This window comes from Salvelinus namaycush, chromosome 20 (assembly GCF_016432855.1).
Source record: "Salvelinus namaycush isolate Seneca chromosome 20, SaNama_1.0, whole genome shotgun sequence".
Lineage (NCBI taxonomy): Eukaryota > Metazoa > Chordata > Actinopteri > Salmoniformes > Salmonidae > Salvelinus > Salvelinus namaycush.
Window position 1 is genome coordinate 56,720,139 of NC_052326.1, and position 14,667 is coordinate 56,734,805.

The 14,667-nt window shown below is 37.1% G+C and overlaps 1 protein-coding gene across 1 annotated transcript in view; it reads right to left on the reverse strand.

Moving 5' to 3' along the window:
- LOC120064885 (leucine-rich repeat-containing protein 3-like) overlaps nucleotides 1-807 on the reverse strand; it is a 27,623-nt gene extending 26,816 nt beyond the window's left edge. Inside the window, exons 1-3 of the mRNA XM_039015476.1 lie at nucleotides 765-807; nucleotides 561-667; nucleotides 181-339 (exon numbers count right to left, since the gene is read on the reverse strand). Coding sequence (XP_038871404.1) covers nucleotides 181-339; nucleotides 561-667; nucleotides 765-807 — 309 coding nt within the window. The remainder of the gene's footprint in view (nucleotides 1-180; nucleotides 340-560; nucleotides 668-764) is intronic.
- Between the last annotated feature and the right edge of the window lie 13,860 nt (nucleotides 808-14,667).

The window sequence follows — 14,667 nt, forward strand, 5'->3', positions numbered from 1 at the left end:
CGTTACCAGGGAGAAGGCAGGGGGGGATGAATGAGCCAATTATAAACTGGGGATGATTAGATGGCCATGATGGTATGAGGGCCAGATTGAGAATTTAGCCAGGACACCGGGGTTAACACCCCTACTCTTACGATAAGTGCCATGAAAGACATTTTGGATGAATGTGAACACTCAACATACCAGATTCATGATTTCATTATGATCAGGGCACAGGAATTCCTTCAGAGCTTGCTGCTTAGCCTCATTACTCTCTGTCCTTTCTTTCAGTATCGCCACGACGTTCTCAACAGACATGTTCCTCTTCAACCCGTTGAGTCCCTTGTCCGGTAAGATGTTCACCTACAATAGACAGATTGTGTGGTTAGAAGTGCATGTTGTTGAATCATATTTTACAACACAGTGATTTGATTTGGCCGAATAGGTTGTCAGACCAAGGAAAGGGGGTGTGTTTACAGACGACACTGGAGTAGGCAATACCAGGCATTATGGCATTACTTTTTGACCAATATTAGTGGAACTATGGTACCATTTGGAAGAATAGACAGAGCAGCTTCTCTTACCTTTCTACACATGGGGCAGATGAACTTGTCCTGGGGCTTGATGCAGTTCTGGGCGATGAGGGTCTGGTGAATACACTTCTTGCAGTAGTTATGACTACAACACAACTCTATAACAGGTGGACTGAAGACATCTAAACACACAGGACAGCTCAGCTCTCTACCTAGTTGGACTTCCATTCTCAACACTGCTAATAGATATCTGACCAGGCTGAAGCTTCAGGAGGATCTGAGGAGAGGACAGGTGCATTCCCGAGTAGTATGGTCCCTGAAGGTTCCGGAACACGCCTGTCACTCATTGTGAGCATTTAGCCAAATTAGGATTATAGAATCCATAGAATTATAGAATCCAATTATTTAGTCATTCTAATTCTATTGAAAGATGAAGACAATGGTTTCCTAGCAACACATCATTATCTAGATATTTTGCCAGGGGTTAGACATTAGACAGCTTCTATCTCAAGGCCATCAGACTGTTAAACAGCCATCACTAACATTGAGTGGCTGCTGCCAACATACTGACTCAAATCTCTAGCCACTTTATTAAAAATGGCATGTAATAAATGTATCACTAGTCACTTTAAACAATGCCACTTTATATGTTTACATACCCTACATTATTAATCTCATATGTATATACTGTACTCTATACCATCTACTGCATCTTGCCTATGCCGTTCGGCCATCGTCATCATCAATATTTATTATTTATATTTTTTCTATCTGTTATTGATTCAGTTCCAGTTGAAGTTGTGTGTGAAATGGTTAGTTTTGTGAATAGTATTCGTTAGATATTACTGCACGGTCGGAACTAGAAGCACAAGCATTTCGCTACACTCACATTAACATCTGCTAACCATGTGTATGTGATAAATAACATTTGATTTTTGACTGTACTTATGTGTGTCCCCAATGGAACCCTATTCCCTAAGTAGTGCACTACAATTGGGCCACAGCAAAGCCTATTTTTAATACAACCAGTGTGAAATGATTTGAGTCCACACGCAGCAACACATGTTAAGTACATTTCATTTATTCACAAGGAATGTAACAATGAAAAAAATAGTGCTTCTTGAACAGTTAAACAGTACAACGTTGCTACAACGTACATCTGAAATCACCATCCCTTTAATGGAGCTGCAGACCCATCCCTTTAATGGAGCTGCAGACCCATCCCTTTAATGGAGCTGCAGCTGCCATCCCTTTAATGGAGCTGCAGCTGCCATCCCCTTTAATGGAGCTGCAGCTGCCATCCCCTTTAATGGAGCTGCAGCTGCCATCCCTTTAATGGAGCTGCAGCTCCCATCCCTTTAATGGAGCTGCAGCTCCCATCCCTTTAATGGCGCTGCAGCTCCCATCCCTTTAAGGGAGCTGCAGATCCCATCCCCTTTAATGGAGCTGCAGCTCCCATCCCTTTTAATGGAGCTGCAGCTCCCATCCCTTTTAATGGAGCTGCGGCTCCCATCCCTTTAATGGAGCTGCAGCTGCCATCCCCTTTAATGGAACTGCAGCTCCCATCCCTTTAATGGAGCTGCAGCTGCCATCCCTTTTAATGGAGCTGCAGCTCCCATCCCTTTTAATGGAGCTGCAGCTGCCATCCCTTTAATGGAGCTGCAGCTGCCATCCCTTTAATGGAGCTGCAGCTGCCATCCCTTTAATGGAGCTGCAGCTGCCATCCCTTTAATGGAGCTGCAGCTCCCATCCCCTTTAATGGAGCTGCAGCTCCCATCCCTTTTAATGGAGCTGCAGCTCCCATCCCTTTTAATGGTGCTGCAGCTCCCATCCCTTTTAATGGTGCTGCAGCTCCCATCCCTTTTAATGGAGCTGCAGCTCCCATCCCTTTTAATGGAGCTGCAGCTCCCATCCCTTTTAATGGAGCTGCAGCTCCCATCCCTTTTAATGGAGCTGCAGCTCCCATCCCTTTTAATGGAGCTGCAGCTCCCATCCCTTAGTTAAACTGGAGTTCACATCCCTTGGTTAAACTGGAGTTTACATCCCTTGGTTAAACTGGAGTTTACATCCCTTGGTTAAACTGGAGTTTACATCCCTTGGTTATTAAACTGGAGTATTACATCCCTTGGTTAAACTGGAGTTTTACATCCCTTGGTTAAACTGGAGTTTACATCCCTTGGTTAAACTGGAGTTTACATCCCTTGGTTAAACTGGAGTTTACATTCCTTGGTTAAACTGGAGTTTACATCCCTTGGTTAAACTGGAGTATTACATCCCTTGGTTAAACTGGAGTTCACATCCCTTGCTTAAACTGGAGTTCACATCCCTTGGTTAAACTGGGGTTCACATCCCTTGGTTAAACTGGGGTTCACATCCCTTGGTTAAACTGGGGTTCACATCCCTTGGTTAAACTGGGGTTCACATCCCTTGGTTAAACTGGGGTTCACATCCCTTGGTTAAACTGGGGTTCACATCCCTTGGTTAAACTGGAGCGCTTCTGTCAGTGTTACACTGTCAGATGGCAGATGGCCACCGGACCATCAAACAGAGCTACATTACGTTGTAAATATGTTGTCTTTACATTGACAATGTGTTGTCTTTACATTGACAATGTGTTGTCTTTACGTTGACAATGTGTTGTCTTTACATTGACAATGTGTTGTCTTTACATTGACAATGTGTTGTCTTTACATTGACAATGTGTTGTCTTTACGTTGACAATGTGTTGTCTTTACGTTGACAATGTGTTGTCTTTACGTTGACAATGTGTTGTCTTTACGTTGACAATGTGTTGTCTTTACGTTGACAATGTGTTGTCTTTACGTTGACAAATACAGATCCCATATCAGACCATTATAGTAGTAGACTACATTACAGATCCCATATCAGGCCATTATAGTAGTAGACTACATTACAGATCCCATATCAGGCCATTATAGTAGTAGACTACATTACAGATCCCCATATCAGGACATTATAGTAGTAGACTACATTACAGATCCCCATATCAGGACATTATAGTAGTAGACTAATAAACACAGTAACATTACAGATCCCATATCAGGACATTATAGTAGTAGACTACATTACAGATCCCCATATCAGGCCATTATAGTAGTAGACTACATTACAGATCCCATATCAGGACATTATAGTAGACTACATTACAGTCCCATATCAGGTACATTATAGTAGTAGACTAATAAACACAGTAACATTACAGATCCCATATCAGGACATTATAGTAGTAGACTACATTACAGATCCCATATCAGGCCATTATAGTAGTAGACTACATTACAGATCCCATATCAGGACATTATAGTAGTAGACTACATTACAGATCCCCATATCAGGCCATTATAGTAGTAGACTAATAAACACAGTAACATTACAGATCCCATATCAGGCCATTATAGTAGTAGACTACATTACAGATCCCCATATCAGGACATTATAGTAGTAGACTAATAAACACAGTAACATTACAGATCCCATATCAGACCATTATAGTAGTAGACTACATTACAGATCCCCATATCAGGACATTATAGTAGTAGACTAATAAACACAGTAACATTACAGATCCCATATCAGGCCATTATAGTAGTAGACTACATTAAGATCCATATCAGACATTATAGTAGTAGACTAATAAACACAGTAACATTACAGATCCCATATCAGGACATTATAGTAGTAGACTACATTACAGATCCCATATCAGGCCATTATAGTAGTAGACTACATTACAGATCCCATATCAGACCATTATAGTAGTAGACTACATTACAGATCCCCATATCAGGACATTATAGTAGTAGACTACATTACAGATCCCCATATCAGGACATTATAGTAGTAGACTACATTACAGATCCCATATCAGGCCATTATAGTAGTAGACTAATAAACACAGTAACATTACAGATCCCCATATCAGGACATTATAGTAGTAGACTACATTACAGATCCCCATATCAGGCCATTATAGTAGTAGACTACATTACAGATCCCATATCAGACCATTATAGTAGTAGACTACATTACAGATCCCATATCAGGACATTATAGTAGTAGACTAATAAACACAGTAACATTACAGATCCCCATATCAGGCCATTATAGTAGTAGACTACATTACAGATCCCCATATCAGGCCATTATAGTAGTAGACTACATTACAGATCCCATATCAGGCCATTATAGTAGTAGACTAATAAACACAGTAACATTACAGATCCCCATATCAGGCCATTATAGTAGTAGACTACATTACAGATCCCATATCAGGACATTATAGTAGTAGACTAATAAACACAGTAACATTACAGATCCCATATCAGGCCATTATAGTAGTAGACTACATTACAGATCCCATATCAGGACATTATAGTAGTAGACTAATAAACACAGTAACATTACAGATCCCCATATCAGGCCATTATAGTAGTAGACTACATTACAGATCCCCATATCAGGCATATAGTAGTAGACTACATTACAGATCCCCATATCAGGCCATTATAGTAGTAGACTACATTACAGATCCCATATCAGGACATTATAGTAGTAGACTACATTACAGATCCCATATCAGGACATTATAGTAGTAGACTACATTACAGATCCCATATCAGGCCATTATAGTAGTAGACTAATAAACACAGTAACATTACAGATCCCCATATCAGGCCATTATAGTAGTAGACTACATTACAGATCCCATATCAGGCCATTATAGTAGTAGACTACATTACAGATCCCATATCAGGCCATATAGTAGTAGAACTACATTACAGATCCTCATATCAGACCATTATAGTAGTAGACTACATTACAGATCCCATATCAGCCATTATATAGTAGATACATACAATCCCATATCAGGCCATTAGTAGTAGACAATAAACACAGAACATTACAGGTCCCCATATCAGGACATTATAGTATAGACTATAACACAGTAACATTACAGATCCATATCAGGCCATTATAGTAGTAGACTACATTACAGATCCCATATCAACCATTATAGTAGTAGACTACATTACAGATCCCCATATACAGGACATTATAGTAGTAGACTACATTACAGATCCCTCAGGACATTATAGTAGTAGACTAATAAACACAGTAACATTACAGATCCCCATATCAGGCCATTATAGTAGTAGACTACATTACAGATCCCCATATCAGACCATTATAGTAGTAGACTACATTACAGATCCCTATTAGGACTATATTATAGATTAGTAGACTACATTACAGACCCATAATCAGGACATTATTAGTAGTAGATAAGTAACAGATCAGTAAGATCTATAGTATATCAGTTATAGTAGACATACACATTACAGATCCATCCAATCATCAGACCATTATAGGTAGTAGAGATACATTACAGATCCATATCAGACCATTATAGTAGTAGACGTACCCATTACAGATTGTCCCATATCACAGACCATATTAGTAGGTAGATACTATAAACACAGTAACATTACAGATCCCATATCAGGACATTTATAGTAGATATTACTAATAGACTCTATAATATACACACAAAGTAAACAATTACAGATCCCATATCAGGCATTATAGTATGGCATTAGTAGTCGTTTATAAGTTTTATAGACTAATACTAAACAGTACATTACAGATCCCATATCAGGCCACTATATAGTAAGATAGACTAGATCTAGAAATAATACTACATTACAGATCCCATATCAGGCCATTATAGTAGTAAGACTAATAAACACAGTAACATTACAGATCCCATATCAGGATAAATAGATACATGATCATAGTCTAGATTAGTAGACTACATACAGATCCCCTATAGGCCATTATAGTATTTGAAGATAGTAGTAGACTACATTACAGATCCCATATCAGGACATTATAGTAGTAGACTACATTACAGATCCCATATCAGGCCATTATAGTAGTAGACTACATTACAGATCCCATATCAGGACATTATAGTAGTAGACTAATAAACACAGTAACATTACAGATCCCATATCAGACCATTATAGTAGTAGACTACATTACAGATCCCATATCAGGCCATTATAGTAGTAGACTACATTACAGATCCCATATCAGACCATTATAGTAGTAGACTACATTACAGATCCCATATCAGGACATTATAGTAGTAGACTACATTACAGATCCCATATCAGGACATTATAGTAGTAGACTACATTACAGATCCCCATATCAGGACATTATAGTAGTAGACTACATTACAGATCCCATATCAGGACATTATAGTAGTAGACTACATTACAGATCCCCATATCAGACCATTATAGTAGTAGACTACATTACAGATCCCATATCAGACCATATAGTAGTAGACTAATACACAACATTACAGATCCCTATCAGACATTATAGTAGACTACATTACAGATCCCATATCAGGCCATTATAGTAGTAGACTAATAAACACAGTAACATTACAGATCCCCATATCAGGACATTATAGTAGTAGACTAATAAACACAGTAACATTACAGATCCCCATATCAGGCCATTATAGTAGTAGACTACATTACAGATCCCATATCAGACCATTATAGTAGTAGACTACATTACAGATCCCATATCAGACCATTATAGTAGTAGACTACATTACAGATCCCATATCAGGACATTATAGTAGTAGACTAATAAACACAGTAACATTACAGATCCCCATATCAGGACATTATAGTAGTAGAATAACACAGTAACTTACAGATCCCATATCAGGCATTATAGTAGTAGACTACATTACAGTCCCCATATCAGACCATTATGTAGTAGACTACATACAGACCATATCAGGCCATATAGTAGTAGAATATTACAGATCCCCATACAGACATATAGTAGTGATAATTACAGATCCCATATCAGGACATTATAGTGTAGACTAATAACACAGTAACATTACAGATCCCATATCAGGCCATTATAGTAGTAGACTACATTACAGATCCCCATATCAGGCCATTATAGTAGTAGACTACATTACAGATCCCCATATCAGGCCATTATAGTAGTAGACTACATTACAGATCCCATATCAGGCCATTATAGTAGTAGACTACATTACAGATCCCATATCAGGACATTATAGTAGTAGACTACATTACAGATCCCCATATCAGGCCATTATAGTAGTAGACTAACAATTACAGATCCCCAATCAGGCCATTATAGTAGTAGACTATACAGTACATTACAGATCCCATATCAGGACATATAGTAGTAGACTAATAAACACAGTAACATTACAGATCCCCATATCAGGACATTATAGTGTAGACTACATTACAGATCCCCATATCAGGACATTATAGTAGTAGACTACATTACAGATCCCATATCAGACCATTATAGTAGTAGACTACATTACAGATCCCCATATCAGACCATTATAGTAGTAGACTAATAAACACAGTAACATTACAGATCCCATATCAGGCCATTATAGTAGTAGACTACATTACAGATCCCCATATCAGGACATTATAGTAGTAGACTACATTACAGATCCCCATATCAGGCCATTATAGTAGTAGACTACATTACAGATCCCCATATCAGGACATTATAGTAGTAGACTACATTACAGATCCCATATCAGACCATTATAGTAGTAGACTACATTACAGATCCCATATCAGGACATTATAGTAGTAGACTAATAAACACAGTAACATTACAGATCCCATATCAGACCATTATAGTAGTAGACTACATTACAGATCCCCATATCAGGACATTATAGTAGTAGACTAATAAACACAGTAACATTACAGATCCCATATCAGGCCATTATAGTAGTAGACTACATTACAGATCCCATATCAGGCCATTATAGTAGTAGACTACATTACAGATCCCATATCAGGCCATTATAGTAGTAGACTACATTACAGATCCCATATCAGGACATTATAGTAGTAGACTACATTACAGATCCCATATCAGGACATTATAGTAGTAGACTACATTACAGATCCCCATATCAGGACATTATAGTAGTAGACTAATAACACAAAACATTACAGATCCCATATCAGACCATATAGTAGTAGACTACATTACAGATCCCATATCAGGACATATATAGTAGTAGACTAATACACAGATTACATCCCATATCAGACCATTATAGTAGTAGACTACATTACAGATCCCATATCAGGCCATTATAGTAGTAGACTACATTACAGATCCCATAATCAGGCCATTATAGTAGTAGACTACATTACAGATCCCATATCAGGACATTATAGTAGTAGACTACATTACAGATCCCATATCAGGACATTATAGTAGTAGACTAATAAACACAGTAACATTACAGATCCCCATATCAGGACATTATAGTAGTAGACTACATTACAGATCCCATATCAGGACATTATAGTAGTAGACTACATTACAGATCCCATATCAGACCATTATAGTAGTAGATACATTACAGATCCCATATCAGGACAATATAGTAGTAGACTACATTACAGATCCATATCAGACATTATAGTAGTAGACTACATTACAGATCCCATATCAGGCCATTACTAGTAGTAGACTAATAAACACGTAACATTACAGATCCCATATCAGGAATTTATAGTAGTAGACACAGTACAGATCCCATATCAGGCCATTATAGTAGTAGACTAATAAACACAGTAACATACAGATCCCATATACGACCATTATAGTAGTAGACTACATACAGATCCCATATCAGGACATTATAGTAGTAGACTACATTACAGATCCCATATCAGACCATTATAGTAGTAGACTAATAAACACAGTAACATTACAGATCCCATATCAGGACATTATAGTAGTAGACTAATAAACACAGTAACATTACAGATCCCCATATCAGACCATTATAGTAGTAGACTACATTACAGATCCCATATCAGGACATTATAGTAGTAGACTACATTACAGATCCCATATCAGACCATTATAGTAGTAGTATACAATAACATTACAGATCCCATATCAGGCCATTATAGTAGTAGACACATTACAGATCCCATATCAGGCATTATAGTAGTAGACTACATTACAGATCCCCATATCAGGACCATTATAGTAGTAGACTAATACAGTAACATTACAGATCCCATATCGGCCATATATAGTAGAGACTACATTACAGATCCCATATCAGGCCATTATAGTAGTAGACTACATTACAGATCCCCATATCAGGACATTTAGTAGTAGACTAATAAACACAGTAACATTACAGATCCCATATCAGCCATTATAGTAGTAGACTACATTACAGATCCCATATCAGGACTTATAGTAGTAGACTACATTACAGATCCCCATATCAGGCCATTATAGTAGTAGACTACATTACAGATCCCCATATCAGGCCATTATAGTAGTAGACTACATTACAGATCCCCATATCAGGCCATTATAGTAGTAGACTACATTACAGATCCCCATATCAGGCCATTATAGTAGTAGACTACATTACAGATCCCATATCAGGCCATTATAGTAGTAGACTACATTACAGTCCCATATCAGGCCATTATAGTAGAGACTACATTACAGATCCCCATATCAGGACATTATAGTAGTAGACTACATTACAGATCCCATATCAGGCCATTATAGTAGTAGACTACATTACAGATCCCATATCAGACATTATAGTAGTAGACTACATTACAGATCCCCATATCAGGCCATTATAGTAGTAGACTACATTACAGATCCCCATATCAGGACATTATAGTAGTAGACTAATAAACACAGTAACATTACAGATCCCCATATCAGGACATTATAGTAGTAGACTACATTACAGATCCCATATCAGGCCATTTAGTAGAGACTACATTACAGATCCATCAGGCATTATAGTAGACTACATTACAGATCCCCATCAGGACATTATAGTAGTAGATACATTACAGATCCCCATATCAGGCATTATAGTAGTAGAACTACATTACAGATCCCATATCAGGACATTATAGTAGTAGACTACATTACAGATCCCCATATCAGGACATTATAGTAGTAGACTACATTACAGATCCCCATATCAGGCCATTATAGTAGTAGACTACATTACAGATCCCATATCAGGCCATTATAGTAGTAGACTACATTACAGATCCCCATATCAGGACATTATAGTAGTAGACAATAAACACAGTAACATTACAGATCCCATATCAGGCCATTATAGTAGTAGACTACATTACAGATCCATATCAGGCATTATAGTAGTAGACTACATACAGATCACCATATCAGGCCATTATAGTAGTAGACTACATTACAGATCCCATATCAGGACATTATAGTAGTAGACTAATAAACACAGTAACATTACAGATCCCCATATCAGGCCATTATAGTAGTAGACTACATTACAGATCCCATATCAGGCCATTATAGTAGTAGACTACATTACAGATCCCCATATCAGGACATTATAGTAGTAGACTACATTACAGATCCATATCAGGCACATTATAGTAGTAGACTAATAAACACAGTAACATTACAGATCCCATATCAGGACATTATAGTAGTAACTACATTACAGATCCCATATCAGGCCATTATAGTAGTAGACTACATTACAGATCCCATATCAGGACATTATAGTAGTAGACTACATTACAGATCCCCATATCAGGCCATTATAGTAGTAGACTACATTACAGATCCCATATCAGGACATTATAGTAGTAGACTAATAAACACAGTAACATTACAGATCCCATATCAGGACATTATAGTAGTAGACTACATTACAGATCCCATATCAGGCCATTATAGTAGTAGACTACATTACAGATCCCATATCAGACATATAGTAGCTAGACACATTACAGACCCATATCAGGACCTTATAGTAGTAGACTAATAAAACGTACATTACAGATCCCATATCAGGAATTATAGTTAGTAACTACATTAAGATCCCATATCAGGACATTATAGTAGTAGACTAATAAACACAGTACATTACAGATCCCCATATCAGGCCATATAGTAGTAGGACTACATTACAGATCCATATCGGACATTATAGTAGTAGACTAATAAACACAGTAACATTACAGATCCCATATCAGACCATTATAGTAGTAGACTACATTACAGATCCCATATCAGGACATTATAGTAGTAGACTACATTACAGATCCCCATATCAGGACATTATAGTAGTAGACTAATAAACACAGTAACATTACAGATCCCATATCAGGCCATATAGTAGTAGACACATTACAGATCCCATATCAGGACATTATAGTAGTAGACTAATAACACAGAACATTAAAGATCCCATTATCAGGACATTATAGTAGTAGACTACATTACAGATCCCATATCAGACCATATAGTAGTAGACTACATTACAGATCCCATATCAGGACATATAGTATAGATAATAACACAGTAACATTACAGATCCCATATCAGGCCATTATAGTAGTAGACTACATTACAGATCCCATATCAGGACATAGTAGTAGATAATAAAAACAGTAACATTACAGATCCCCTATAGGACCATTATAGTAGTAGACTTAACACATTACATTAGATCCCATATCAGGCCATTATAGTAGTAGACTACATTACAGATCCCATATCAGGACATTATAGTAGTAGACTAATAAACACAGTAACATTACAGATCCCCATATCAGGCCATTATAGTAGTAGACTACATTACAGATCCCATATCAGGACATTATAGTAGTAGACTAATAAACACAGTAACATTACAGATCCCCATATCAGGACATTATAGTAGTAGACTAATAAACACAGTAACATTACAGATCCCATATCAGGACATTATAGTAGTAGACTACATTACAGATCCCATATCAGGACATTATAGTAAGACTACATTACAGATCCCCATATCAGTCGGCATTATAGTAGTAGAACATTACAGATCCATATCAGGACATTATAGTAGTAGACTAATAAACACAGTAACATACATAGCCAATCAGGCATTATAGTAGTAGACTACATTACAGATCCCATATCAGGCCATTATAGTAGTAGACTACATTACAGATCATATCAGACCATTATAGTAGTAGACACATTACAGATCCCATATCAGGACATTATGTAGTAGACTATAAACACAGTACATTACAAGATCCCATCAGGACATTATAGTAGTAGACCATTACAGATTCCATATCAGCCATTATAGTAGTAGACTACATTACAGATCCCCAAGAAGACTTATAGTAGTAGACTAATAAACACAGTAACATTACAGATCCCCATATCAGGCCATTATAGTAGTAAAGACTACATTACAGATCCATATCAGGACTATATAGTAGTAGACTACATTACAGATCCCATATCAGGCCATTATAGTAACAAAAAACCATAGTAGACTACATTACAGATCCCCATATCAGGCCATTATAGTAGTAGACTACATTACAGATCCCATATCAGGCCATTATAGTATATAGACTACATTACATATCCCCATATCAGCCATTATAGTAGTAGACTAATAAACACAGGAACATTACAGATCCCATATACAGACCATTATAGTAGTAGAATACATTACAGATCCCCATATCAGCCATTATAGTAGTAGACTACATTACAGACCCATATCAGGACATATAGTAGTAGACTACATTACATCCATATCAGGACATTATAGTAGTAGGACTAATAAAACACAGTAAATACAGATCCCCATATCAGGCCATTATAGTAGTAACTACATTACAGATCCCTATATCAGACCATTATAGTAGTAGACTACATTACAGATTCCAGATCAGGCCATTATAGTAGTAGACTACATTACAGATCCCCATATCAGGCCATTATAGTAGTAGATAAAACACGTAACATTACAGATCCCATATCAGGACATTATAGTAGTAGACTACATTACAGATCCCCATATCAGGCCATTATAGTAGTAGACTACATTACAGATCCCATATCAGGACATTATAGTAGTAGACTACATTACAGATCCCATATCAGGACATTATAGTAGTAGACTACATTACAGATCCCATATCAGGCCATTATAGTAGTAGACTACATTACAGATCCCATATCAGACCATTATAGTAAGACTAATTACAGATCCCATATCAGAAATTATAGTAGTAGATACATTAAGATCCCCATATCAGGCCATTATAGTAGTAGACTACATTACAGATCCCATATCAGACCATTATAGTAGACTAAAACACAGTAACATTACAGATCCCCATATCAGGCCATTTAGTAGTAGACTACATTACAGATCCCATATCAGGCATTATAGTAGTAGACTACATTACAGATCCCAATCAGACCATTATAGTAGTAGACTACATTACAGTCCCATATCAGGACATTATAGTAGTAGATAATAAACACAGTAACATTACAGATCCCCAATCAGGCATTATAGTAGTAGACTACATTAAGATCCCATTCAGGCCATTATAGTAGTAGACTAATACACAGTAACATTACAGATCCCCATATCAGGCATATAGTAGTAGACTAAATTACAGATCCCATATCGGCCATTATAGTAGTAGACTACATTACAGATCCCATATCAGCCATTATAGTAGTAGATACATTCAGATCCCATATCAGGCCATTATAGTAGTAGACTACATTACAGATCCCCATATCAGGACATTATAGTAGTAGACTACATTACAGATCCCATATCAGGACATTATAGTAGTAGACTACATTACAGATCCCATATCAGGCCATTATAGTAGTAGACTATAAAGTCAATTACAGATCCCCAATCAGGCCATTATAGTAGTAGACTACATACAGATCCCATATCAGGCATTATAGTAGTAGACTACATTACAGATCCCCATATCAGGCCATTATAGTAGTAGACTAATAACACAGTTAACATTCAGATCCCATATCAGGCCATTATAGTAGTAGATACATACAGATCCCCATATCAGGACAGTAACTATTCCCCAGGTCGTTGCTGTAAATGAGAATGTGTTCTCAGTCAACACTAATTCTATAAAACACTACCTCTATATAAAACAATATCTCTAGATATATATATATATATTACACTACCTCTATA